This window comes from Brassica rapa, chromosome A06 (genome assembly GCF_000309985.2).
Source record: "Brassica rapa cultivar Chiifu-401-42 chromosome A06, CAAS_Brap_v3.01, whole genome shotgun sequence".
NCBI classification, from domain to species: Eukaryota; Viridiplantae; Streptophyta; class Magnoliopsida; order Brassicales; family Brassicaceae; genus Brassica; species Brassica rapa.
The window spans coordinates 1,484,419-1,511,762 of NC_024800.2; the positions used below are offsets into that span (position 1 = coordinate 1,484,419).

Below are 27,344 nucleotides of genomic sequence, written 5' to 3' on the forward strand. Positions count from 1 at the left end.
AATTGTATAGTTTCCTTAAATATCTCCATAATCTGGTAAGAGAATATCTTCTAAATCTATTTTCCTTAAATTTCGTGTATTCCAAGTAAATTTTTTAAAAAAAAATCGTGGTCTTCTTCTTGGTGAGAGGATTTTGATATTTTTCATCCAAAAATTTTGAATTTCTTGTTGAAGAAGATGCATATCTATGCTTCTTGTGGGTTGTGGAAATTTGATCCCCTTAAAGGATGGGGATTTGCGGTTGATACGAACAAACGAGGTAGAGTATTGTACATGGAATTGACAAGTTCCTTTGAAGACCTAAGCCGTATGGTTTTAGAAGATTTTGGAATTGACCAAAACCTTGTCGAGCTTGAGTTAAGCTACTTACCTATGGAGTTAATCGGTTCAATAGACTGTCCTCCAGTTATCATTGAGAGTGATCGGCAAGTCAAAAATTTTCTTACTTATGTACGTGGAAAAACTTCTACAAGGTTGTGTGTGTCTACTTCACCTATCAGTGGAAACAACAGCAACATTGGGGTTGATAATGAGAAATCTAGCTCGCCTATCAGAGAACAAGGTGAACCTTCCTCGTTTCCACCTCGAGCTGACAGTGTTCGTTCATCTGAATCAAGCAAGGATGTTGAAGATAATTCCAACTCAAACGCCAATAAAGAAGATGATGTTCTCGCCATTAAAGCAAAAGAAGACGATAATGGAAAAAGTGTTCGGTTTTCTTTGGTGGATGTTGTGAAGAGGGGTGAAACGTTTCAAAACAAAACCATGTTGAAAGCAACTATGGAAATGTCGGCAATGACGCATAATTTCGATTACAAAGTTGTGAAATCTGACAGAAACCTTTGGTACATCCGATGCAAATACAACCCTTGCAAATGGAGTGTTCGAGCTGAGGGGTTATCAGGTTCCACATATTTCATCATCAAAAAATATGTGGCGGATCATACATGCGCTGCGTCGAGTATGAATAATGGTGGTCGGACAGCTTCTGCAAAGACAATTGGCAGTCTAATAATGCATAGGTATGATGGTGTGAAAGAAGGTCCCAAAACAAATGATGTCATACAGATTATGAGGATGGAACATGGATGTGAGATATCTAAGTCCTTAGCATGGGATGCTCGGGAGTTTGCAATTAGCATGGTTAGAGGTATTCCAGAGAAGAGTTTTGGAAAAATTCCAAAGTACTTGCACATGCTGAGAGAAGCTAATCCAGGAACACATACGTTTTATGAAACCGATGTTGATGGTAGATTCAGATTTCTCTTCGTTTCGTTTGGCCAATCAGTACGAGGTTTTCAGACAGCCATGCGACAAGTTCTTGTGGTAGATGGGACATTTTTGAAGAGCAAATACAAAGGGGTCTTACTTGCTGCGACCGCTTTAGATGGAAACTCTAACTTGTATCCTGTTGCGTTTGCGGTTGTGGACTCAGAAAATGATCGTTCATGGGATTGGTTTATGAGACAGCTAAAGGTTGTTATTGCGGACGAGCATTCTCTAGCTTTTGTGTCAGACAGAAATGCCTCACTTTGTAAGGCAATAGAGAATGTGTATCCTCTTTCTCATCATGGAATTTGCATCCACCATTTGTTGAATAATGTGGTCACACATTACAGAGGAAAGGGACTGGCTGGATTAATTGCAAAAGCTTCTAAAGCTTATAGAGTCATTGATTTTCAGAAGCGATTCCAAGCTGTCTGCAATATTAGTCCAGCTATTGGAAAATATTTAACAGATGCAGATGTTACAAAGTGGGCTCGCTGTCAGTTTCCAGGATTCAGGTATGACATCAGAACGACTAACCCAGCTGAATCAATAAACTCTGCTTTGCGCACACCAAGAGAGTATCCAGTCATTCCTTTGTTGGATAGCATCAGAGAAATGCTGACCCGTTGGTTCTTCGAACGGCGCACACGAAGCAGGAAGCACACAAAACCATTAACTATTGCCATCGAGAAAAAGATAGACAGGCGGATTAATAAGGGTAAAACGTTTCTGGTTCAGCCAGTTGATGAGTACCGTTTTTTGGTTCGCGGAGATACAATCGACTGCCTGGTTGATTTGGATAGAAGAACCTGCTCATGTGGGAAATACGACCTACTGAAAATCCCATGTAGACACGCAATCAAGGCTGGTTTAACAGTTGGTCGAGCCCCATCCTCACTAACGGATGAAATGTACACGACTTCCACTTGGAGAACAGCTTATGAAGAAACTATCAATCCAATAGGTGTTCCGGAGGATAGTTGGGTTGTTCCAGATGATGTCTGGAATGCTAATGTGGAACCTCCTGAATCAAGAAGAGGAGCAGGAAGGAGAAGAAAGCGCAGATACGAGACGGTCGAAGACAAACTTCGTTCATCGCAAGGAGCTGAAGAAAAGAAGAGGCGCAGATGCAGTCGATGTGGCGAAGAGAATCATAACAGAGCTACATGCGACAGAGTGATTTAGTCAGTTCGTTGTTTTGGATTTTTCTTGCTTTTGATTAGCTTGTTTTTCATTATGGTGTTGGTTACTTGATTTACTCGTTTTGCTTGGTTTTGGATTTTTTTGTTCTTGGTTATGGATATTAGACATCGTGTTATCTCTCTTGTATTTTTACTAGCTTCGTGAACAACATGAAGGAGAAGAAAATTGTGAACTGAAGCTACTAGCTTTGAAACAACATAAAGGAGAAGAAAAGTATTAGATTGTGAACTGAAGCTGATAATAGTCAGCAACCGAGAGTCAACAAGAAGCCATCAAGTGTATTATAGGCGATCATAATGAAAACAATAATGCAATCTTAAGCTATTTTGAACCCATCAAACTCAAACGACAAGCAACCAATCACTGAAACTTGATCAGACAGTAAGAGAAGTCCATATTCCCACGATTGCTCCCACAACAACCATAGCAACCGTCGTAATCTTTAGCTTCTGTTTCATATCCTGTGCAACTCTAGCAATCTCCAAGTTCACCTTCTCTTTGAACTTTTCTGACATCTCAGATTCAACTCTAACAATTTCGGACTTCACTTTTTCCATAACCCTTTCTTCAAACTTTGTAATCTCTTGAGCAACTCTCTCATGTTTCGCATCTACCATCCGTATCTCGTCAATCAAAGCTTCATCAATCCATTTAAATAGATGATTCTCAGTTTTTCTCTATAGCAAAAGAAACCAAAAATCAGTCAGTATGGTGTTATGTGGAACACAAAATTGAAACATGGACTTACATCTCTTGCGATTTGACATCTGTAGAATCGTCGATACCTATTCTCCGCCGTCGATGAACCAAAAGTGGTTATACCCTCGCCACACCAACATCTTGTGGGCACACCATGATTAGAGATGCGAGGAAAACGAGCAGAAGAAGTCGTCGAACTGGTCATTGTTAATTCGTTTCGAGGCTCACAGGAATCGCAGACAAAGAACCCTAATCCCCTTTTCTCTCAAATTTATTTTTCTTAGGTTTCGACAACTGAAAAGAAAATCACGTCTTTGGGGGTGTGTGGATCCGGGTTCAGGGTCGGGTTTTAATAACTTTCGGGTGGGCCTACTGGGTATAAACCATAAACGGTTAATACTCTATAACTCTTATATTGACTGCTAAAATACTACACCCTAATACACAAAAATCGACATTTGACAATTGTAAGAAGACAAATTTTGAAAATACGAATTTCTATAACTCCAACTTAAAATCGTCTTTTGAATATACTTAATTTTTATTTTTTAAAACAAAAAATTATTTTTCTTTCTTTATGTGATTTAGGGTATTGTATTTGAAACCTATCTATACTAAAGTTTTTGATATAACTTCAAGCTAATTTAGGGTGTAGGGTATGAATCATAGTTAATGTAGGATTTAGGGTATGAATCATAGCTAATAAACGGTTTAGTGTATGAATCATAGCTAATAAACGGTTTAGGGTATGAATCAAAGTTACTTTAGGTTCTAGAGTATGAATCGGAGCTGATTTAGGGTTTACGGTATTTTAGGGTTTAGAGTATATAATGACACCCTATGTGATTTATTTCCTTAAAGTAATTCATGAAACAGTAAAATAGTAGAAAAACCAATAATTCCATAACAATAAGAGTAATGTAAGAATCAATTAACCATGTCTTAAACCCAAAGAAGAAACAAACTTGAAATCTAAGAGGATCAAGCTAAAAATCATGAAGTCAACCGAGGTCAACAGGTTTCACCGGAGCACGTTTTGGAGGCTTAAATGTAGACATCCGAGATTGCAAGACCGCATCATTTGCTGCTTCCCAAAGATCAAAAGCTATCTTGTGTCGGGCTTCTTTGATGTTCTCGTCGTTCACCAATGAGAAATCTAATCCAAGTAGATGGCACTCTATGAACTTCAATGAATAAGCACCACAATCATTACCACTCATGTTTAGGCCGCGCATGGGGACATATGAAACAGTATACTGTTTCACATTGAAATCTTTTTCCTCTCTGGCGACTGGACTGCCTTGACGATTCGTGGAATGAGGACGGCAAAAGCTTCGATGACCCTGTTGTTCTTCTTACCCCCACAATCGAAGACATCAATTGTCCGGTTCACAAGATTGACGCAAATAGAGATCCAGTGGATTTGGTTAACACATATAGGGATGTAGAGACGATCGACATCAACGCTCCATACTGAACCTGTGCTTCCATGATATGGAAGCTCGCCTCTTCCATACTCGAGAAAATTGTCGTCGATTTTGTACCCTCTCCTGTTTCCATCAAACTTCCCATAGGCCGTGATAATCTGATTACTGAACATACAGTTCAAAAATGCGACTCGGTCTGGACTCCACCGACGCAATGTGGTTTTCTCCCGAAACAAATACATCATGGCGTCCATGTCCTGAAAAAGACAATACAATTTTGTTTAGGAATGAGAACCAACAACAAAAAGCAATCTGCAAAATATTTCAGAGCTAAACTCACAAAGTTCTTCAACCAAATATTAGGCCCAATAATCCGCGAGGCTAACTCTGCATCAAATGTAGATGGCCCAATCTGAAGTACTCTGTAAAAAGAAAGCATTGCTGTGATGTTAGTGAAGAGGTAGATTTGAGGAAAAATAAATAAAACAATTCAAATAACTTACGTGGGATTCAATGTCCATTCAGTTAGTTTGGCCCATTTCTCTTCTGGAAGGAAAACTAGCTCGTAGTCTTTCGCTTTGCAACGAACTTCTATATCATCACTATCAACCAAGAATGGTGTTTTGAAGATCTGTGGCCGAAACGAAGTCATTGGCGTAGTGAAATCAGAAGGTCCTTCGGACTGCTTGTCTTGAGATGGATCAAAACCGTCAACATTTGACTCTTGTGTAAGGTTACCCATTGTCTTCTGTAAGTACTCTTGGGTCCCTATATTCACATCTAAGGTGCTAAATAAGCTGCCAAACACATCAGACAAATCTGCATCCTGGTTATGAAACACAAAACATGACATTAATATTTTTAAAAGAAAGATTCCATCCAAAACATCATCCTTACATAATTATTACACACAGCAAAGACAACATCATCCTTAAAATAATATTACAAACCGCAAACCGAGTACATGAAAAAGAAAAGCAACCAAAGACATGAAAATATAACAGCAACCGAAGACATGAAAATGATCTACTTCTTGTTTACCTTTGTCTGAGACCTTGTCTTCGCAGCATTCGCAGGCCCACCATTGTGAGCAGTCGCAGAAGCTCGACTGCGATAAGGAGCAGAAGCCGCACTGCGAGAAGGAGCAAGACCACGAGTAGAAACTGATGCAGGAGCTTCGGTAGAAGCCCGAGTAGGAGCAGGAGGACGACCAGAAACCGAAGCCGGAGCAGTGGCAGCAGCAGCAGCAGCAGAAGGAGTCCAAAACGGATCAGTACCACGAGTCTGAGTATTAGCAGGCGCACCACCCTGAGTCTGAGATGAAAGGATCTTCTCCTCTAATTTGGTAAAGCGGTCTTCAATAATCTCGCGTACCTCGAGGCCTAAGGCAGTAAAAGAAGAGTTAAACATACTCTGGATATAGGACTTCATTTCCTCTTCAAGATCTCTATATTTCTCGGTTGATCTTTGGCAAAGTAACCTCTTCTTCCTCGACTCCGCACCAGTATCCCGAAACCTGTTCTTCCTCTTCTTAGTAGGAGACACACGGGTGCTTTCTATTTCTTCTTCAATTTCAGTTTCACTTGTCTCTACAGCCGCTTCCTCATCTGAACCATCTTCCTCAGAACTGTACTGAAATGGTTTCACTGTTTCCTTATAAGCCCAAACATGCTTACTCCAGTCATACTTGTTTCGCTGCATGTCAATGATTAGATCAACTCTTTCATCCTTCATCTCACAGGCTCGAACAAACTCGGCATCAGTAATCACGTCTTTGAAATTTCCAGATGTAGAAATGGATGGAAACACATCTCCCTACAAAAAAAAAAATTAAAACAGGTTAAAGACACACCAATTTAAGAACTATGCACATCAATAACATCAATTAAAGGAAACAGAACTTACGGTGGAAGCAAAATTAGACTCTATGGTAATAATATCCTCATAGGAAATCTTAGCAGATCCTTTCCAATTCCTGCACCTCATGGTAGTCACGCCTTCTCTCAGTTTCTGACCCAAAAGAGACCCAATGTCCGGAACAGCTTCCATCAACCAAATCTGAAGTGCATACGAGAATCCATCTACGACATAACTGTTTTGCGTCTTCACTTTATCCCTAGCGTTGATAATGGAACTCACCAGCATATCAAAAGAGTGAAGACCCCACGGATATTTCCTCATCTTCTCGAAGTTCATCACGAGCTTGATGTACTTGTATGGGATCCACACCTTCTCATCCTTCGCCATAAGAATACCAGCAATCACACACAAATAGACCAACCGCAGCCTATCAACACGAGACCATGTATTACACAACTTCACATGAACCTTCCTGATTTGCTGAACCGAAATATTTTTCTGTCTCCTTAGCAACTTACTCCAAAACCCTCCATCATATGCCCAGTCATCAATCTCCAAGTCGGGCTCGTCTTTGTATTTCAAACCTGTGATGGCATAGAATTCTTGCATTGAAAATCTGAGAGGCCTCCTAGCATAATGGAACCACAACTCATAACGCTTTGCGGACAGAAGCTGCTTGCAAACGAAGGTGTGGATCGCTCTTGCCGAAAACTGAAGCTTGTGTACATGAATGGCCACAATCTGAGCAAATAGCGGATCCTCCGACACTTCTTTGTACTCGTCTGGACAGTACTTCGCCACCTTCGCAAGTATGGAAGTTCGACAACTGTTGTTGACCTTCTCAACTTGTGTTTCAGTTCCCTCTTTGAATAAGCATTTAGGCAACTGATCAATTGTCATACCTATAAACAATGCAAGAAACACAATCACTACAGTCAATATTTATAAACGCATGCATCATAATATAATTCACAAGATAAAACAAGAGAATTAACCAAAGCTCAAAAAAGTAGGAAATTTTGATAAGAAACACAATCACTAGAGATCGGTTGCTACAAAAACAAATTAACCAAAGCTCAAAAAAGTAGGAAATTTTGATAAGATTGAAGCCTAAATAATAATTCACAGAAAAAAGAATCGAAACTTATGACATTCAAAATCGATCTTAAACAAGCTCAAGTAAGAGATACAAAGACATGCAAAAAAATTCATAAACAAACCTGAGGAGAATCGATTGGTTTGCTTGAAACTATGGCTGAGAGAGTGAGAGCGGAGCGGTGAGGCACGAGTTCAGTTATCGGCGAGGTACGAGCTTCAGCGGTCTTCGGCGACTTAATTGAGAACGAGTCGCGAAGTGAGACGAGGTCTCTGAGACTTCGATTAAGAAGAAGAAGAACACCGGCGGAGTATTACCGGCCAAAACGACACCGGCGACGGCGAGATCCCCTTCAAATCGTCCTTTCTCTCTGTCGCCAAAGGAGGAGAGAGCAATTAGGGTTCGTCGAGCTTGGGGGAAATTTTGGTCGATTTTCCCCTTTTGTATTTTTTTTTTAATAATTAAATTAATTAAAAATAATAATAATATTTTTTTAACATAATTAAATTAACAAAAACGTTTAAAAGATTAGATTAGGGGTTTAATTGGGTTTACAGAAAACATTATGACATTAGGACAACTTATAATTCATATTATGGCAAAGGGACAATCTACTTGTCTTTTTATTCCATATTTCCAATTTTCCCTAAAGTTTATAGCTTACGAATTAATCTTCTCATTAGTCTTTCTTCCGTAAATGTTTCAAATGTTTGCGGAGGTTATAATATATATACTAGTTGATGACATGCGCTTTGGATGAAACAATTTAAAATATATTTTATCAAAATTAAAATTTTAGTTTAAAAAATTTAGGATTACCTTATGTGCATTTGCAGTTACTAAAATTTTAATTGTTTCAGTTTATAATTATCACTAAATTAAAAGACGTTTAGAAATTAAAAGGCTTTTAAGTTTAGTTATATGTATTATGAAGGGTTGCAAACATGTAAAAACATCAATTGAAATTAATCGAATAAATAATGTTCTTAGTGGAAATCAAGTATTGTATTTCCATAAAAGACCATAAACCCCACTTATTACATAGCAAGTCCACTTTATATTTGATTTAGTTAACACATATTCTTCATAGTATTTTTATCTACTGTCCAAGTATATTTGGTATGCTAATTAATTAGTGATTCAACTCCCCTATATTTAGACTTGTCCATTACTCCAATTATATGTTTTAACCGAAACTGAAGTTCTAAATGAATTAGCAGCATTTTAAAAAATTATCACTTCTTACAATATATATAGGTTGCCAGACCTTAAAATAATTATTCAAAACCTATATTGGAACTTGGTATCATGGTACTTAGAGTATAAAAGACTGCTAATATACTTCATGGAGCTCAACATTGTGTGTTAACCTTCATATATATTAGGTTGATTGATGAATTATGAATATTGATTAATTTATGAACGATCCATTGAATTTGTTCATCGTAGATGTAAAACACCATGACAACGTTGAAGGTGTTCAAAGTCAGGCAACTATTAATACTGAAGTTCATAATGATCAGGCTCCTGTAAAAAAATTATTTGCTTGGACATATATATGAACTTCATATAAAGTTGTAGTAATATGTATAATAGGTAAAACCAATTAATAGGTAAGACCAATGGCATTTGGTATAATTACTCTAGTAATAGATGGATATTAATTTAAGAGGTGTGAGAATGCATATGTAGCTAACACCTCGGAAAAACGACTTATTCATACCCGCACTATGAAACCATGAAAAATACATACCCAAACAATATTAATGTGCCAAAACATTCCTAAACTAAATAAAAATTTGAATTGCATACATAAATTCATAATACATAGCTAAAGCATGCCTATAGCCGGTTATATGATGATTTGGACTATTTTTTATTTTAATTTTTTGTAGTTTAGTCCCTATAATTTTATTTTTTGTTAATATGCCTTAAATAACTTAAATAATCAAATTTATCGTATTTATAATTTTAATTTGAAAAGTACAATTTTCTTTTTGACCAGATTTTAATTAAATTTAAATAATAAATTTAATTATTTATCAGAAATTTAAATAGTTATCATATACAAAATATTAATTAATTTAGTTATCAAAGTATGTTATCTACCTTATTAAAAATGAGAATTAATTATAAATAATCTTACTCATATGTAATATTTAAAAGAAATACCACTCAATTTATATTTATATAAGATTTTCTTTATAAATATAGTCATTCAAATTATAGTTATTTTTTATAGTTGTTTCTCTTTTAATAATAAAGGGATATATGTATTAGGGGTCAATCCCCGCTTCGTGCGGAATTTTATATTTTAAGAATTTGAATTAATTCTCCTTTCTAGTTGTAAAGTGTTAATTATATAAATCTGTAATTCATTAGATTTTCTTACTTCTAAAATACAAATTTTTTTAATTACGTATTAGACATGGGTAGTACGTTTCCATCATTTTTATGTTCATTCTCTAAACTTGAGCTTGCGACCAAAAAGGAGAAAAACATACATGTGAATTTTTTTTTGTGGTATGGGTATGATAAAATGTGAAAAAATAATATATAAATGGATATTTTATTTTGTGTTCTTATGATATTTTTCTGTTCATTCTTGATGTTTGCATTTTTCTTAGATTGTAAACTTTTACTAAGTTATATTTTTTTACTAAATTATTCACCAAACTAAACTTATATTATGTATTTTATTAAATTATTATTTTTTATTTGTTATATCTTACTGCTTTTAATTTTCAAAATAATTTGTAAATATTTGTTTTGCTTATGTATTAATCCTTGTTATGACTTTATATTTTCCTTAGATTTCAGTTAACTGATCTAAGTATGAATTTGGTGGCAAAGAAAAGAAAACAAATTTCATTGGATTCACTTTTTTTCGTTACCATAGATTTGATGAAAAGTGAGAAAACAATGCTGTAAATTATGTTTTGCATTATATCATATAATTTTCATTAAATTCATATTGTTTACTTAAAATTTCAATAAAGTCAAGTTATACTATGTGATGCAGCGGCCAAATAGGTTGAACGGTCGATCAAGGAACCTTAGGGTTCTAGAAACATGTTCTTGGATCGATCAAGAGTTTCTTGAGACCAACTTCCTGAATAAGATGAATTTAATCGAATCTTGTTCAAGGCAACTCAAAATAGATGAATTGAATCAAATCTCTCTTAAGGTAATAAGCAAAAGCTATATTATTAATTATCAAAGTCTGAATACAACTTTAAGCTTTAATGCCTATTTATAATAAATCTTTAAATCTAGAAAACCCTAATTTTAATTAAAATAGAAAAACTATTAAAATATAAAAAATACAAATAAAAAATAATTATCTAAATTAATATAACTAATAAAATAAATAACAAGATATTTGAAAATGTTCCAAATACTTATCTGCATCACTATGTATTTTAATTAATTTTATTGTTTTTAGTGTTTGTTTTACCTGATTCTTTCTAATCTAGGTTTGGATTATATATTAATGTTGATGTGTTTTTCCATCTTTCTTTTTTTGATATAAGATTAAATTTATGGTCAAAAGGAGAAAAATAATTCATGTGATTAATTCTTTTTTTTGTTGACATAAGTTTTGATGAAAAGTGAAAAATCAATATCGTAAAAGTCTTTTCTCATTTTTTTGTTCTTACTTATTTTTTGCTATTATTTTTAAAAATAAAATTTTAAATAATATTATTATATTTTACTAAACTATTATAAATTAATAAAAAGATTGATGTCAAAGATTTGATTGGATTAAAAATGAAATGTTAATTTAAATATTTATGGATCATTATATGTTTTGTTAATTGATTTGGTTAAAATATTAAGAAAATGAAAACTTTAGGAAAGTTAAGTAATTTAACAAACTCATGTTATACTATGTATTTAATTAATTTTTATTGTTTTAGTGTTTGTTTTACCTGATTTTTTCCACTTAGGTTTGAATTATATATTAATTTAATGTGATTCTCCATCATTTACTTTTTTGATGTAAGATTAAATTTGGTGGTCAAAAAGAGAAAAAATAATTCATGAGATTTATTTTTTCCAATGACATGAGTTTTGATGAAACGTGAAAAATCAGTATCGTAAATGGATTTTTCTCATTTCTTAGTTCTTATATAGTTTTTGCTATTAATATTTTGAAACTAAAAATTGTAGATGATATTATGTTTTTCACTAAATTATTATAAATTAACAAGAAGATTGATGGCAAAAGTTTGGTTGGATTAAAAAATGAAATATTAATTTAAATATTTATGGATCATTATATTCTTTGTTAATTGATTTGGTTAAAATGTTAAGAAAATGAAAACTTTAGGAAAATTAAATAATTTTTATATGTCAAATTTCTAGAATACTTCTTGATGAATTGGTTTAAGATTAAGAGACTTTGTTCTTCTTTATTGATAAAGATGCTTACCAGTACCAATGTAGGTATCTAAGATCTCCACTTCAGTTCTTAGATTTGGTATGTAGAAACAAAAAAAAAAAATCATTACATGTCTTGACGTGCATGTTTGTTATTAGTAGTAGAATAATAATAGTATAGATGTTCTGGTGCGGTCTTCTGTCTGCTTCCGTAAGACCCGGAAAAACATTCTTCTGTTTGTCTTAATTCCTGTGCTTTCGTAGTCTTAGAGCTCCTAATGTGTCTTGCAGTTCAGCTGGGTTTGGTTTTCTCGCACACAGAAAATTGTCCGAACGAGGTTCCCCTTTTGGATGTTAAAAGGTAATCTTCTAAGTTTGACATTCAAGCTAATAGAGATATATGATGATGACACTTATGTGGGTAGAGTGTTCTTGCAGTATCCGAGGAATCCATGTTAGTGACCTTACCATCTTAAAAGAGAAGCTTGAACAAGAAGTAATATCTCTGACAATGACTTCCTGAATCACAAAACAACTTGGGTGCTATAAAAAAAGTTTAATTTAGTTTTGATGAGTGGGTTTATCATTAGAATTAAAAACTTCATGATACTATTTTCACAGGCAAGTGAAAATCTTGGCATGGCAAACGCAATGATCTATACTTTGGTCTTGTCAGCAAAGGACTGGTTGTCTGAACACTATGGGCAAGATGATGGAGCTGACTATGCCAAATAGGATGAGGTATTGTTTTCTGCTCAGTATTATCAAATGTATTAACTGCAAAGCACCTGGAATCTTGCTTTAGGCTTCTGATTTTTCCATGAGCTACACTTTCTTCTTTTTTGTTTTCTTCCTGTCTAGTTATCTTGATATTTGTGGAGAACCTGTTACACTGGAGACGTTTATGGCATGGAGAAAGAGATTTGAAGCAGAACTTGCACTTGAACGAGCAAAGTGAGACTCTTCACCAGCATATTCTTGTTTCCTTGCTCTTATACTTTAATGAATAAGCATTGTTATTGGCTTCCGGGAGCTACTAATCTTTAATCTGTTGCCGTGAATCAACTTACAAGGCTGATGCCTGAGTCTGCTCTTACGGCACCCAAGGAGAAGAAGCTTACAGGAAGACAATGGTTCGAGAGTGGCAGAACGGTACTTCTCAGTCTTGCTGACTAATTAGTGTAGACTAGTTATCATTAATTATTGTTGTTGATTATCTGTATTGTGCCATTTTCAGAGAAGAGCAGTGCTCACTGCTGATCAAGAATCTGAGGAGGAAGATGATGAAGATATTTACTTTGACGACGAAGACTTTGAAGGTAAAATGGTCCCTTCTGTCTGGCTTACACGCTGCTATCCAATAAACAAGCAATGGTTCTCAAGCATCAGATTCGTTTGTTTGATACAGATGATGAAGAAGATTCGTTTGTTTGATACAGATGATGAAGAAGACATGCTTGAGCACTACCTGGCGGAGAAATCTGATGCTTCAGCTCCCATAGCAAGGGCCTGAAGCTAGGGTGCCTTATATAATGATTGTTAAAGCTCTTTTCTGGATAGAGATCCAGATGATGAGAGCCTGACATTACATTGAGCAGCATTCAATCTCCATATCCTAAGTTTTGCCAGCTTTGATCTACCCAAGAGTATCTGAAATCCTATATATCATCTTAACTCTGTTCATCTATAAGAACAATTTATGCGAAAATGCCACTGGTTTTATCACTTTTTTTTTTGTCGAGTACCAGCGCAAATCCGATCTCTCAGTCAAGTCTTAAAAATACAAATAGTTGAATCTATGAGTAAATCAGTATGTTCCATTCTTTATTACTTGGAGAACATATAAAGCAATGGAAAGCTATGTTTATAGCAGATAAATAATAATGCTATCAAAGTATATAGTTTCTAAATAGTGACATGGGTTGCATCTAAATATGTTACAGTGAGTCCAATATGCCTTCTTCACTAGACTTTAAAGACAGAAAACCCGCCAGGACTCTTAGATGCAAGAACATTTATACAGCTAAACACAACCTTGGTCTGTCATAGCCTGAGCTATGTTCAAGAATGCTGCAATTGTTGCTCCGTGTAGAAGTGCCCTGGAAAAGAACCAAACCATTTCTTAGTACAGAAGCGTCTTAGACCAGTATAGTGAAACTGACACATGGGTTTATTACGATGAGGAGAAACACTTACTCTGGACTTTCTTTCTGATAACCGAAATCATTTGCTGCTTTAAGAGCCTTCTCATAAGTCTGCTTCAGTGCTTCCTGTCAATACCAGAGCAAATTATCTTAATAGGCAATTACCACAGGCCGATACTGCAAAAATTCGAAAACATATGTGAGGAATGTTTACCTGTAAGCTAGACTCAAAATCTTCTGCTGACCATTGCATTGAATTAGATTCACGGAGGACTTCAATTTCCCCAGCAGCCACCTTATCATTTATATAATTTAAGAACTTGGTGTACTTAATGGTGAGACACTCATATAAGGCAAAGGTTAATGAAAGAAGAGTCAAAGAGGGAACTCACTCCTCCAGCTCCAGCAGCAATGGCAGGAGCAATCAGAACATTTGCCTTTCTGAAAACATCTACTGCTTCAGCTGTACACGGCATGTTTGAACCTGCAGGAAAAAACACATCCACAGTAAAGAATAAAGCACACAAAAAGAGAAGCTCTGAGAATTTATTTGCTCAAATATGTAAGAAATCTCTATACCTTCTACAAGTAAGCGACAGCCTGCATTGACCAGATTAATAGCATCTGCTTGATCAACTTCGTTCTGGGAAGCACAAGGGAACGCCACATCACACCTTTCATTCCACGGCTTCACTTCATCAAAGTATTTTGCTCTTGCATAGGTCTTGGAATAGTCTCTGCATATCAGATGCATGGAATCAAATGGCACTGTGAAAATACCATAATAATGTGGAAAAATATATAATACCTCAGACTTCTCTGTTGGGATTTAATCTCTCTCAAGAATGCAAGTTTCATATAATCAAATCCATCGTCGTCCACCAAATATCCCTTTGAATCTGCAAATAAAATTGCATCAGCAAAAACAAAACAATACTACACAGGCAAGTTTCTTACATTGGCCTAACTGATCCATTGGCAATAAATTCAATTTGAGACCGCTAAGGCCTGTCTTTGAAGAAAATAAGCTACTCCTAGACTAAGAGTCACCTTTATAGAAAACAACAAAAAGGTAGAAATGCTCTTGTTTCAACTCTAGAATGATAGGGTGAGTGAATCACCTGAAACTGTAACAGGATGGGCTCCACAAGCAATTAGCTTCTCAACAACATGCATCGCAATCTTCCCGCAACCACTCACAACACATCTAAAAGAAAGTTCAAAAATATCTTACTGACTGATAAACGGTAAGATTCAGAAAAGAGATTGGTGACTAGCAGAATCCCATGAAAGAGCACATATTCAAGATGATCAAGAAAGAAAACCTTAGTCCCTTGATTTCTTTGTTCATATCTGCAAGCATAAGTCGTGCAAAGTACACCTGAAAGAATGCAAATGAGTATTAGTGAATATCACATGTTAAATAATGTTCTTAGGTTAGACAAAAGACCCTACCACGCCATAACCACTAGCTTCAGTTCTGAGGCTAGAAGCAGCCCAATAGATCCGTGGTCCTGTAAAACTTCCCTGCATAAGTAATTGACACAAAGGTATAACAGCCAAAACATTTTCTTCTCTCCCAACAGCAAAAAAACGGAATGGTACAGCCAATGACATTTCAGTACCTGAAACTGACCAGCAAGTCGTCTGTATTGTCCAAAAAGATATCCCATTTCCCGAGTACCAACACCAGCCTCCTCTGATGGAAGATCCTAGCACACGTAATAGATTAGAAAACTCATTGCCGAAATAATGTACTTGCTAAAGGGAAAAGACCGCTCTACTTACCTTATCCGGACCCATGTATCTGTACATCTCATTCATGAAACTTTGGCAAAATCTCATAATCTGTGAATGTAACAAAACAATAGATCAGAGCATCTTTACAAAACCACTTGCGGGGACACAAAAGTAAGGGGCCAAGTTGTTACCTCATTGTCACTTCTTCCTTTAGGATCAAAGTCGCTTCCACCGGAAGCCCCTCCAAGTTTATATGGTGACAGAGCATTTTTCAAAGTCTGTGAAAGATTACAAACCATTACAACGAGCAATTCCATATCATGCAAACAGAGGGTTTAGGTACAGATACTAAAGCATTGTACCTGCTGAAAGCCAAGAAATTTGGCGATGCTTAAGTTCATGGATGGATGAAATCGAATACCTCCTCTACATGGGCCCAGTGCTTGATTGAACTGAACTCTAAAGCCTCGGTTTACATGTGTTTCACCACGGTCATCAATCCATGGAACTCGGAACACTATCATACGTTCAGGTTCTAATAGCCTCTCCATAATATTGACATAACTGAAATGAATCAGAACAAAAAACATATGAGTTGGACTCAATCTGCTGAAAACTATTTCACAAAAATATTATAAGCATATTAGTAACTTACTGAGAGTTTTTTGCAATTACCCGCTCTAGAGCATGCACACATTCTTGTACAGACTGAATAAACTCAATCTCATTGGGATCTCGTTTCAGGGCACCTTCAACGATTGAACCAGCACTCTTCGACATCAGAGCTTCATTAAGAGGAAAACGTACAAACATTTAACAAAACAATAAGAAAGTGGTACTCTATTTTTCACTGTATAATAGAGTAAGAACTGAGTTTAATCTATGATTATAGTTCATTTATTTTTTGTTCATCACTTTATTTTTCCCTCTAATATCGAGTATCATTGGAGTATAACTCAGTTTACTCTATTAGAAAGAAATAGAGTGAACCACTGGAGATGGTCTAACTCACTATCACTTGAAGCAGTACTTGTAAATAAACTTACTCTTCACATAAATGGGCTTGTCAACAACAATCTTTTCTTTGGAAGCCGTTTGGAGACGGAGAGCCTCTTTATGCAGCAAACTATTGTTGTGTTCCTCCAACGCACTCATCTGCATGTTTCTACTCCCTTCATTACCATACGGATTCCTCCGATGCTTCCTACCATACTCTCTGCAGACAGAACAGAATATCCTCGCCGTTCCATCCTTCATATCCACATAAGCCCACTTGTACGTGTCAGCCCACTCCTCTCTCCACCGTTTAACAACTTTCTTCTTTCTCTTCGCAGACGTCTGCCCCTTTGACGTATCCTGGTCCTCGCTCGGAAGGTCGGAGACCAAAACCATATGCTTTGTCTCATCATGTTCCCCAGCAGAGGGCTCCCGTATCAATGAACTGGTGGCGAAAGCGGCTTCATCCTCTCCAGGTCCAATTTCTAAATCAATCTCTTCCCCAAGGTTGCTTACAACAAGCTGGTGCCTTTGTGCTTGCTGGAGTAAGTTCATATCATCCATTGAGGGATTCATCCCCAAGCCACTTGTTGGCCCAAACATTCAGCATCACAGTTTCAACTCCACCTTAGATTCTCTTTTTTTTTGCTGACTAACAGCAACTTACACTTGGTACAACACCTACCTAATGCGGCAACAGAAACAAACAGTTCACAGTTAGGACAAAGCAAAAAATGCACAAACTAGAGGCGTCAAGCAAATTAAAACGTAACAGTGCTATAACATGAGTACTAAAATGTAATATGTTAAATATTTTGATCATACAACAATAACACAAGTCCCTCTGATAAGCTTTCTGATCATATAGTGAAGTGATATTCCATTACTGAAGAATCATACCAAACATCAAAACCCATTTCAGACCAAACTACTAAAGTTTGTGTCTTTGCCATAGAAATCATTTTCCAAACTCAAAATGACTTAGAAAAATTAATCGAAATCAAACCAAAGTGTAAAGGACTCCTAACAAGCCGCGGCAACTCGGAACAGCGATCAAATCTAACATAAATTCGATAAGGCAAGTTTGGGCAAAAAGGATACCCAAAAGCTGGTGAATTTAGCAGGTGGAGTCCGAAACACTAAACTGAAGAAGAAAAAGATTGCAACTTTACTTTAGCTGTCGCCGAGAAAGAGAAACCCAGAAAGACAATTGTGGGTAGAGACAAGACAAAAAGATGCTCTGCTTGAACTTGTCGATAGTTTCCTTTTCCTCGCCGATGCTGATGGAGCAGGTATATACGAAATGAATAAAATACAGACCAAAAAAATCCCAAATCAAAAGGTTTAATATTACATAACAAGTAATTTAACTAGTCAAACTTTCATTTCTTTTACATTACTTTTATATCTCAGTCTATTTATTCTCTAGAATTCTCATATATATTTTGAAAAAAAAAATGGAATGATATAGTTAACATGCTATTTTTATATAAAGGTATATTAAAATCATCTCAAATTTATTTCTATTTTTATGTTATCTCACTACATCGGTTTTTTCAGATTAAATTTTATATAATTTTTTTAAATAAACATATTTTTAGGAAAAAATAAAAAATATATAATAGATTTAAAATGGTAAATTGTGTTTTTATGTAACTTTGGGGAAAAGTATTTTTCTTTTATTTAACAACTTTTGTAAAAGTTATTTGAGAGGAATCCTATATACTTTAGTTGAAAACTTATAAATAAAAGTAGATAACATAACGTTCCCTTTTTAAAAATCAGGATGTAAATAAATAGTGAAAGTTGGGCTTGTCCACTCACCTCTTGGAATTATTTTATGGGCTTTATGAATTTGGGCCGACAAAAAAAATCTGAGAGGAACCGACTCAACCGGATCGTTATAAACCCGACCCGTTCTCATCCGGGCGGTATCACCCGAGACAGTGACATCATATACAGGAGAGGAGCGTCCAAGAATCTCGTTAGCGTCTCTCCAAGCAAGCAAGCAAGAAGAAGAAGCCTCTCACTTTCTCACGGCAAAGATGCTCACAGGTCCTCTCCTCTCTTCTCTTCTCTTCTCTTCTCTTAGTTAAGTAGATGCTTTGAATCGATTGTATTCGTAATTTGCAATTAGATCTCGTTTTCATCTCCTAGAATTGAGTTGATGTAAACCCTAATTTGTGGTGTGTGTTTTTGTACAGTAAGCGTGAAGTGGCAAAAGAAGGTGTTTGAAGGAATCGAGATTGATCCCACTCTGCCTCCTTATGTGTTCAAGGCTCAGCTGTATGATTTGACTGGAGTTCCTCCAGAGAGGCAAAAGATCATGGTCAAAGGTGGACTCTTGAAGGTATAGGATCTGTGTGTTCATTCACCAGATTGTTTATTTCAGTGCTGATTGGCAATTTTCTTTCGTTTGGGTGCAGGATGATGCAGATTGGTCGGCTATTGGAGTGAAAGATGTAAAGCTCTCTTCTTTTTTGTTCCTTCCTCAATTGATTTGTTCTTTTTTTGTGTAAAGATGCTTATTTTATTTACTTTGTTTGTTCCAGGGTCAGAAGCTGATGATGATGGGAACTGCAGATGAGATTGTGAAAGCTCCTGAAAAGGCTATTGTTTTTGCTGAGGATCTACCTGAAGAAGAGCAAGCCACTCATCTGGTATATTCTCTTTTTTTTCATTGCTGTTTGTAAGTGTGGTATGAGCTCCGTATATGCCCTCTATGTAATGAAATGAAAAACCATAAATCGTAACTCCTAGCTGCCCTCTAATTGTCAGCTCTCGACTATATCGCCTTAAGTTCTGCTGTTTCTTAGCTGTTGTAGAACAAGCTACTTAGGCTAGTTACAACCATGCATTGTCCATATGTTTCTTGGGGAGTTTGGTAGTTTTTTTTAGCTCTACAATGCTTGGACCCAGACAACCTCATAGGGTTCAGATTTTTTTTTTTTTAAAAGGATAAACTCAATTTTCTGCTAGGCATTGTAATTTGTAAAAGTTCGGTGTCATGTTTTGTTTGTATATTCAGAAAATTTGGGCATCCGTCCTATCACCTAACTTGTCTTACAATTGATTTCAGGGTTATAGTGCAGGCCTTGTCAATCTTGGCAACACATGTTACATGAACTCCACGGTGCAGTGCTTAAAATCTGTCCCAGAGTTGAAATCTGCATTGTCCAAGTCAGTTCATCTCTTATCCTTACTGTTTTAAACCCAAAAAAAAATAACACAGGAAACTCAATGTCTTTTACTTAAATAACGTTATCTCATGCAAACAATTTCCTTAACAGCTACGCACTTACTGGACGAAGCAATGATGTGGACCAGACTTCTCACATGCTCACAGTTGCCACACGTGAGCTATTTGGTGATCTTGACAGAAGTGTCAATGCTGTTTCCCCTACGCAGTTCTGGATGGTTAGTTTTCTTTGGACGCCTCATCTCAAATGTTTTTTGCTAGTTCTTATTATCAGTGTCCATGCCTTATCATAAAATTTGGAAGTTTCTAGTTACTGGCTCATATCAACTTTTGTCTTCGTGCAGACATTACGAAAAAAATTCCCTCAGTTTAGTCAGTTGCAGAATGGAATGCACATGCAGCAGGTACGTTTATTACTTCAAACTCGGTTGCACTAAGCCTGTAACGTTTCTGTCTGTAAACCCGTGCTATTAAATTGTCTGACAGGATGCTGAAGAATGTTGGACACAACTATTATACACTCTTTCTCAGTCCCTAAAAGCACCAACTTCCAGCGAAGATTCTGATGCTGTGAAAGCTCTCTTTGGTGTCAATCTTCGGAGCAGGTATCCATGCAAATTTCACACCTTACTGTTACATTTGGCTTATATTATTTGGATTGATCATCCATAAATTGGTTTTGGGTCTCGTCAATTTGTAAACAAGTAGAAAGGACTTCATTCTCTGGTTTTACGATCAAATTCATGCTCCATACTCCTGCAGTAATGCCGGAGCATCTTCTTAGTATCCTTATTAAGCATGTGTGGGTGTGTGGGTGTGTGTATGCATGTATTATATATTTGTTGGGCGTTTTCCTAGAGGGAAATATATGAAATGTTTATTAATGATGCTTGTTCATGTGAAACTGACAACTGAAGATTTTCCTCGCCTTGCTTAATGTATCCAGTTGTGTAATAACTGGTTTCTGTTTTGTAGGGTGCATTGTCAAGAAAGTGGCGAAGAAAGCTCAGAGACGGAATCTGTATATTCTCTGAAATGTCATATATCACACGAGGTGAACCACTTGCATGAAGGATTAAAACATGTGAGTAAAACTTGTTTCTGATTTCTATTCCTGCATTTTCCTTTGATATAGCGCATGCAAGCATATCATAGGAAAATTAGGACAACGTGGTGTTGTTCTGCTTTCATAAAACCTTGGATGTACTGAGTAGCCCATTTCTTACTGTAGGGGCTGAAAGGAGAACTTGAAAAAACATCTCCTGCTCTTGGCCGTACTGCGCTTTACCTCAAGGAGTCCCTTATAGATTCCTTGCCCAGGTCATCAGTCTCTGCTTACTGTTTGTGAATTTAATCCTCTTGTGGCATACTTCATGTCCTAGAGAACCTAACTAACATAGTGCGACTTCTAATTTTTTTTTGCTCTGTCTGACATGAGATTTTGTTTCTTTTCTTCGTGATCTTGAAGGTACTTGACCGTTCAGTTTGTGCGATTCTTCTGGAAAAGGGAGACTAATCAGAAAGCAAAGATTCTCAGGGTACGTTTTCTTTCTGTTTTTCAATCTTAACCAAAAAACTCCGAATGGTAATAATGTCTCTCTCCAACTGACCTTTGCAGAAAGTGGATTACCCGCTGGAATTGGATATATTTGACCTTTGTTCTGAGGAACTCCGAAAGAAACTGGAAGCTCCTCGCCAGGTTTGCATTTTCTGTTGTAGTGAAAACTGAAATTATCTGTGAGCTGGGTAACCAAATGAACTGAGTCATGTCTTTCAGAAACTAAGAGATGAGGAAGGTAAAAAGCTTGGTCTGCAACCAAAGAGTAGCTCAAAGGACAGCGATGTGAAAATGACTGATGCAGAGGTACCCTATCTATTTTCCAGTTATAAAATCATAAGTGAAATGCACAATCCTGCAAGAAGATTTATTTCTCTGTATTTGTTTGCAGGCGTCATCAAAAGAAAGTGGAGAATCATCCACCGTTACCCAACAGGAAGGTAATGTATCTAAGACGCCTTTTCAACATCTATCGTGTCTGGTGCTGAATGAGGCTTGATTGGGGTTGTGGTGCTGGTATTTGAAAAACTTCTTTTTGCTATGACATAGGTGGTTCATCTGAGAAGGGAACTCTTCACATGACCGGAATCTATGACCTTGTCTCTGTGCTAACCCACAAGGGAAGGAGTGCGGACTCTGGTCATTATGTTGCATGGGTCAAGCAAGAGAGTGGTTAGTTCTCTTTCTCACACACAAAAAGGTCTCTAATATCATCTAACAACAATTCACATCATGACAGGCAAATGGATTCAGTATGATGATAGCCACCCGAGCCTGCAACGGGAGGAAGACATCACGAAGCTATCTGGAGGAGGTAAACCCAATGGCTTCTCAATCTAACTTCAAAACTGTTGCGGTTCTCACGTTTTAATCTGATCCGTTTTCTTTATGTGAATAACAATGGATTCACAGGTGATTGGCATATGGCGTACATCATTATGTACAAAGCCCGCTTCGTCTCCATGTGATCTCTGTCTCTCTCTTCCTCTTGGTTCTTTTGTAGTTCTTGAAACGTTCATGATCGTTAAAAGCATGAAATAGACCACCTCAGAGGTTTCAGTTTATTACAATGTTGAGACTGTATTTTGTCACAATATACTATCAAGACCGTCAATTGTTTCTTTCGTTTTACCCATCACCCATTATGGCAGTCCAATTTGGATATGATTTTGAATGTTTCATAGCTAACAGACAAACCAGACCTAAAGATAAAACAGATAGTGTGCTTAACAAGCAAAGTTTCTTTGCCGCTCATGAAACGGGAGAAGAAGGCACATCAATTAACCAGTCACTTTCTTTATCAAGTTGCCGTAACCCCCTGACCATTTGTATACCACTCGTGGTGTCACTTCTACGGCTTAGAATTGGACCATTTCTAATTTATTTAACTCTATAAAAATAAAAGAACTATATATAAATATAATAACATATACATTGGAGTAAAACTTACTTTTATACTAGAGATCATCTACTTTTAAGGGAGAGAATATAGAGTTAAGTTGAAAATCTCATGAGATTTCTAGTTTGCTAAAACAACAAATGCATGGCTAATATTGATGCTTAACCACAAAAGAAAATTTGTGTAGAAAGAAAAACTGAGTTGAGTAATCGATGTCCCTTAGTCAAACTACAAGTAATATAATCATTTAAAACTTTCATCCTTTTATCAACGGTCGGCTCATATGAAATAACTTGTTGAATATGATGCTATGTTGCACTTTGATCTGTTGTTTGAAGCAATCTATTTGGCTTAAACATACCAAACAAATAAGATTCATATCATCATCATCCAACATCTACCTAACCATCAACAAAATCATTAACATCATAAATATAAGTTTTGAATGGTAGCATAAAACCATTATCATAAACAGACGATTGATTCCATAATCATAAATAGTCATAACAAAAAAAAAAAAAAATCATAAATAGAAATAATATACAAAGCTTGAACATCCAACTAATTGTGTTTCAATCACTAGCATATCAATGATACCTGAAAGAATTTCATATTCATTTTCTGCATTCACTATAGAATCTAATTTGGCATTAATTTGGTTTTATACTTTGTTGCAACATGGCATTCCTATAAAAAAACAAAAGGTTAATATACATCAATATCATAGCAATATAATCTAACTTTCATACACTAAGACATTAACCTATGTTTCCGAAAAGTGTTTCATTTGATCAAAACATACTAATATATAAAGCAAACTCAACTCAAAATACACTTAATATTTATTTGGTGAAATATATAATTTATAGTTATAGAGTCCAATTTCCCAAAATCTAAAGTAAAATTAGCTTCTTTATTTGCATATTTTGTTTGAAGTATTTTACAAATTTGTGTAGCGAATTTGACATAATTGGTTGGTTATTATAGATGTTTTTACCCTAAACAAACTTTATCGGAGAGTTTTCATTAGAATTTCTAATCTAATTGGTTGATTATTAAATGGTGGTATAGCTTAGAAAACTCAAAATCTATATATTTAAGAGATCTATGATTTAAAAAATATTTTATTATTCCAATAGGTCATAATCATTAATAATGTAAATTCGTAAAATGAGCAGCTAATTTTCTTATAAAGAAAAAAATGGCTGGTCCCAAAAAAGTTCTAAAAGTCTTTGCACCCCACTGTCTTTTCCCATTTGGAATGTCAAGTTTTGAAAATACAGCATGCGAAGTGATCAATCATTGCGCTCCCAAAAATGAGTAACAGAGAACAAAGAAGCTTCACAATAACTAAAACAGCGGAGATGCCATATCCGACAATACTTACTTCACTTCTCCTTCTCCTTCACTTCACTTTCGTAGCTTGCACCATACCCCTCGGCTCTGTTCTTTACGCAACCGGTTCAAACCAGTCTTCTTGGTCGTCTCCCAGCTCCACTTTCTCCGTCTCCTTCGTTCCATCGTCTCCCCCTGGCTCGTTCCTCGCCGCCGTATCTTTCGCCGGCAACGTTACCGTATGGTCTGCAGGAAGCGTTGACTCCCGAGGCTCCCTTCGTCTCTTACCCTCCGGCTCCCTCCGCCTCATCAGCGGCTCCAACACCACCGTCTGGGACTCCGGAACGGATGGTGTCGGCGTCGTTTCCGCGACGATTGATGACTCCGGTGAACTTCGTCTCCTCAACAACCGAAGCATCACTGTCTGGTCATCCTTTGATCACCCGACAGACACTGTCGTGCAGTCGCAGAACTTCACCGCCGGTATGGTTCTGCGATCTGGTAACTACTCGTTTCAGTTAGAGAGGAGAGGGAACCTCACACTTAAATGGAACAATAGTACGACTTACTGGAGCCAAGGGCTAAATTCGTCTTTAAACATGAGCTTATCGTCATTAAGTTTACATGCTAACGGACTTCTGCTGATCTTTGACTCCACTCATAATGGCGGAGCTGAGATCGTTTACAGTGTAGATTACGGTGAAGGTAGTAGCAATAATTTTATGTTCTTGAAGCTAGACGATGACGGAAATTTGAGAATCTACAGTTCCGCGAGTAGGGACAATGGCCCTATGACGAGTCGCTGGTCAGCTGTTGCTGACCAGTGTCTCGTCTATGGGTACTGTGGGAATTTTGGGATTTGTACCCACAAGGATACAAATCCGGTTTGCTTGTGTCCGTCTCTTAACTTTGATCATGTTGATGAAAATGATAAAAGAAAAGGCTGCAAGAGAAAGGTAGAGTTGAGTGATTGCTTTGACAACGCAACCATGGTTGATTTGGATCACACCAGGTTGATTACAGACCCAGCTGACCCTAACTCGGAGGTTGGTAGTTCGTCTTGTGGATCGAATTGTCTCCTTAGCAGCACTTGTCTTGCTTCTGTCTCATTGTCTGATGGGTCAGGAAACTGTTGGCAGAAGCAAAGCGGTGGTTCCTTCATCACCGGGTACGAGAGCCCATTAGTTACGACTACTTCTTATGTTAAAGTGTGCGGTCCAGTGTTGCGTAATGGACCTTTGGTTGCAACAAAAGGTGACCGTAAAACCTCAAAGTTAAAACTCATACTCGGTAACGCTATATATCCCTCTAACCTTTTTAATGGTAGGTACTTAAAAGTTAAAACCGAAGTTTAAAGAATTGTTCTCTTATTGCAGGAGTCTCAGCAGCTTCAGTTGTGATGATCATTATCATTGTCGCGGTGATAGTAAGAGCAAAGAAAGCGAGAAAGAGTGATTGGAATAGCGAAAACATTGAAGAGATTGTAATGTTGAAACATTATAGTTACGCAAGAGTCAAGAGGATGACAAACTCATTTGCAAATGCCCTCGGGAAAGGAGGATTTGGAACTGTCTATAAAGGGAAGTTACCGGATGGAAACCAAGATGTTGCAGTAAAGATCCTGAAGGAGTCAAAGGGGAACGGAGAAGAGTTCATTAATGAAGTAGCTAGCATGAGTAGAACCTCTCATGTTAATATTGTTTCCTTGCTTGGATTCTGTTACGAAGGAAACAAGAGAGCTATAATCTACGAGTTCATGCCAAATGGATCCCTGGACAAGTTTATTTCCGAGCATATGTCAACAAAGATGGATTGGGAGAAGCTATATAATATTGCGTTAGGTATCTCTCGCGGCCTAGAGTATTTGCACAATCGTTGTGTGTCAAGGATTGTGCATTTCGACATAAAGCCACAAAATATACTCATGGACAAAGACCTTTGTCCCAAAATTTCAGATTTTGGTCTTGCTAAGCTTTGCAAAAATAAAGAGAGCATCATATCAATGCTTGATGCGAGAGGGACAGCAGGATACATTGCCCCTGAAGTGTTTTCGAAGAATTTTGGAGTAGTCTCGCATAAGTCTGATGTGTATAGTTATGGGATGGTGGTTCTTGAGATGATTGGAGCAAGGAATATAGAAACCGTCCAACACTCTGGATCCAACAATAGTTCAATGTACTTTCCAGATTGGATCTATAAGGATTTTGAGAGGGAACAAATCATGAAGATTTTTGGAGATCATTTAAGCGAAGAAGAAGAGAAAATTGCAAGGAAAATGGTATTGGTTGGTCTATGGTGCATTCAGACCAATCCAACTCGTCGTCCAGCAATGATCAAAGTCATTGAAATGCTAGAGGGGAGTCTAGAGGCTCTTGAGGTACCACCTAAGCATCTCTTGTGTTTAACCGCAACAAGGGTTCCAGAAACTATTGAAGATAGTAATAATGAGACTTCAAGCTTCTCTTACCCAAGTCAGTTTGAAAGAGGCACCCTCTCTGGTGAAGATACTTTACGCATTTCCGCATAATATATAGTTCAATGTACTAGCTCTTAAATTAAAGTCAACAAAGAGACCGGATCTCGTACAACTTGTCGAGATCTTGGGATCTTTGTGTTGGTTGTTTTTATAAATTTTACGATTTCATGGTGTTAGTTACATGCTTATGAGATATATGTTTTTATGAAGACGCCTAAAAATAGTTGGTTAACAACATAGACTACTTACTGGTGTTTTTTTTGGAAATATCATACTATTAATTAAGAACAAGGCTAATTGAAAACGTTAAAATTTAATTGGTTTTAAAATGTGTCCTAACAAATATGACATGACAAATGCAAGATTAGCTTAAATAAACTATTCTTTTATTACCACATTTTAAATAGTGTAGTTATCTTAATCAACACCATAAGATCACCTGTTGACAATCTATTCCTCATTTCCAGCCATGTGCAGAACGATTGCTTGGGAGCGCCATGAGTGAACCACACTGCATTGTGCCATTCAAATTTTGCCTGAGATGATAGGATATTATGCCT

At 36.6% G+C, this 27,344-nt stretch overlaps 7 protein-coding genes across 12 annotated transcripts; 4 read left to right on the top strand and 3 right to left on the bottom strand.

Annotated features, from left to right (window-relative positions):
- Positions 1-177: 177 nt before the first annotated feature.
- LOC103871667 lies at positions 178-2,454 on the top strand. The gene has a single exon (XM_009149943.1). It carries the CDS (start codon positions 178-180, stop codon positions 2,452-2,454), a length of 2,277 nt encoding a protein of 758 aa, XP_009148191.1.
- A 392-nt stretch (positions 2,455-2,846) lies between these two features.
- Positions 2,847-3,376, bottom strand: LOC103871668 (uncharacterized protein At4g04775-like). The gene is made up of 2 exons (XM_009149944.2): positions 3,221-3,376; positions 2,847-3,149 (listed from the first exon to the last, which is right to left on the bottom strand). The coding sequence occupies exons 1-2, from the start codon at positions 3,374-3,376 to the stop codon at positions 2,847-2,849; spliced, it is 459 nt and encodes a 152-aa protein (XP_009148192.2).
- A 1,073-nt stretch (positions 3,377-4,449) lies between these two features.
- LOC103871669 lies at positions 4,450-13,452 on the bottom strand. 3 transcript variants are annotated; one of them, XR_004448371.1, is made up of 3 exons: positions 6,504-13,452; positions 4,939-6,413; positions 4,450-4,855 (listed from the first exon to the last, which is right to left on the bottom strand). XR_004448371.1 is itself a non-coding variant. In XM_033272805.1 (3 exons), the coding sequence occupies exons 2-3, from the start codon at positions 7,356-7,358 to the stop codon at positions 5,625-5,627; spliced, it is 1,644 nt and encodes a 547-aa protein (XP_033128696.1). In that variant the 5' UTR covers positions 7,359-7,360; positions 7,679-13,452; the 3' UTR covers positions 4,450-5,624. The 3 variants fall into 3 exon arrangements, 2 of the variants coding, with proteins under 2 accessions (XP_033128696.1, XP_033128695.1); XM_033272805.1 differs by having other exon boundaries at positions 4,450-6,413; positions 6,504-7,360; positions 7,679-13,452; XM_033272804.1 differs by having other exon boundaries at positions 4,450-6,413.
- LOC103871670 (RWD domain-containing protein 1-like) lies at positions 12,758-14,002 on the top strand. The gene is made up of 4 exons (XM_033272813.1): positions 12,758-12,891; positions 13,011-13,089; positions 13,175-13,256; positions 13,377-14,002. Exons 1-4 carry the CDS (start codon positions 12,758-12,760, stop codon positions 13,448-13,450), a joined length of 369 nt encoding a protein of 122 aa, XP_033128704.1. The 3' UTR covers positions 13,451-14,002.
- LOC103871264 (NADP-specific glutamate dehydrogenase) lies at positions 13,737-18,220 on the bottom strand. 4 transcript variants are annotated; one of them, XM_033272803.1, is made up of 16 exons: positions 17,919-18,220; positions 16,868-17,498; positions 16,477-16,606; positions 16,184-16,385; positions 16,013-16,099; positions 15,870-15,929; positions 15,707-15,793; positions 15,537-15,608; positions 15,407-15,462; positions 15,203-15,288; positions 14,890-14,980; positions 14,661-14,818; positions 14,474-14,565; positions 14,296-14,376; positions 14,134-14,207; positions 13,737-14,036 (listed from the first exon to the last, which is right to left on the bottom strand). In XM_033272803.1, exons 2-16 carry the CDS (start codon positions 17,418-17,420, stop codon positions 13,961-13,963), a joined length of 1,905 nt encoding a protein of 634 aa, XP_033128694.1. In that variant the 5' UTR covers positions 17,421-17,498; positions 17,919-18,220; the 3' UTR covers positions 13,737-13,960. The 4 variants fall into 4 exon arrangements, with proteins under 4 accessions (XP_033128694.1, XP_009147737.1, XP_009147739.1 ...); XM_009149489.3 differs by having other exon boundaries at positions 16,868-17,502; positions 17,919-18,216; XM_009149491.3 differs by having other exon boundaries at positions 17,990-18,179.
- Positions 18,221-18,633: 413 nt separating this feature from the next.
- LOC103871265 (ubiquitin carboxyl-terminal hydrolase 6) lies at positions 18,634-22,736 on the top strand. The gene is made up of 17 exons (XM_009149492.3): positions 18,634-18,872; positions 19,022-19,167; positions 19,244-19,279; positions 19,370-19,477; positions 19,897-19,997; positions 20,108-20,234; positions 20,361-20,420; positions 20,503-20,621; positions 20,992-21,100; positions 21,248-21,336; positions 21,485-21,554; positions 21,635-21,715; positions 21,794-21,880; positions 21,966-22,014; positions 22,124-22,246; positions 22,314-22,388; positions 22,487-22,736. The coding sequence occupies exons 1-17, from the start codon at positions 18,863-18,865 to the stop codon at positions 22,540-22,542; spliced, it is 1,446 nt and encodes a 481-aa protein (XP_009147740.1). The 5' UTR covers positions 18,634-18,862; the 3' UTR covers positions 22,543-22,736.
- Positions 22,737-22,827: 91 nt separating this feature from the next.
- Positions 22,828-27,051, top strand: LOC103871267 (G-type lectin S-receptor-like serine/threonine-protein kinase At1g34300). Its single transcript, XM_009149493.3, has 2 exons — positions 22,828-25,598; positions 25,685-27,051. Exons 1-2 carry the CDS (start codon positions 24,290-24,292, stop codon positions 26,833-26,835), a joined length of 2,460 nt encoding a protein of 819 aa, XP_009147741.1. The 5' UTR covers positions 22,828-24,289; the 3' UTR covers positions 26,836-27,051.
- The last annotated feature ends 293 nt before the right edge of the window (positions 27,052-27,344 follow it).

Coding starts and splice junctions, on each gene's coding strand:
- LOC103871667 (XM_009149943.1), top strand. CDS start 178: ATGCATATCTATGCTTCTTGTGGGTTGTGGAAATTTGATCCCCTTAAA.
- LOC103871668 (XM_009149944.2), bottom strand. CDS start 3,376: ATGACCAGTTCGACGACTTCTTCTGCTCGTTTTCCTCGCATCTCTAAT. Junction 3,150..3,220: donor GATGTCAAATCGCAAGAGAT/GTAAGTCCATGT, acceptor CTTTTGCTATAG/AGAAAAACTGAGAATCATCT.
- LOC103871669 (XM_033272805.1), bottom strand. CDS start 7,358: ATGACAATTGATCAGTTGCCTAAATGCTTATTCAAAGAGGGAACTGAA. Junction 6,414..6,503: donor AGTCTAATTTTGCTTCCACC/GTAAGTTCTGTT, acceptor TTTTTTTTGTAG/GGAGATGTGTTTCCATCCAT.
- LOC103871670 (XM_033272813.1), top strand. CDS start 12,758: ATGAGCTACACTTTCTTCTTTTTTGTTTTCTTCCTGTCTAGTTATCTT. Junction 13,090..13,174: donor GGTTCGAGAGTGGCAGAACG/GTACTTCTCAGT, acceptor TGCCATTTTCAG/AGAAGAGCAGTGCTCACTGC. Junction 13,257..13,376: donor TGACGACGAAGACTTTGAAG/GTAAAATGGTCC, acceptor TGTTTGATACAG/ATGATGAAGAAGACATGCTT.
- LOC103871264 (XM_033272803.1), bottom strand. CDS start 17,420: ATGTTTGGGCCAACAAGTGGCTTGGGGATGAATCCCTCAATGGATGAT. Junction 16,607..16,867: donor CAAGCCCATTTATGTGAAGA/GTAAGTTTATTT, acceptor CTCTTAATGAAG/CTCTGATGTCGAAGAGTGCT. Junction 15,930..16,012: donor AAGGAAGAAGTGACAATGAG/GTAACAACTTGG, acceptor TTACATTCACAG/ATTATGAGATTTTGCCAAAG.
- LOC103871265 (XM_009149492.3), top strand. Junction 19,478..19,896: donor AAGAGCAAGCCACTCATCTG/GTATATTCTCTT, acceptor AATTGATTTCAG/GGTTATAGTGCAGGCCTTGT. Junction 21,716..21,793: donor AACTGGAAGCTCCTCGCCAG/GTTTGCATTTTC, acceptor CATGTCTTTCAG/AAACTAAGAGATGAGGAAGG.
- LOC103871267 (XM_009149493.3), top strand. CDS start 24,290: ATGAGTAACAGAGAACAAAGAAGCTTCACAATAACTAAAACAGCGGAG. Junction 25,599..25,684: donor AAAGTTAAAACTCATACTCG/GTAACGCTATAT, acceptor CTCTTATTGCAG/GAGTCTCAGCAGCTTCAGTT.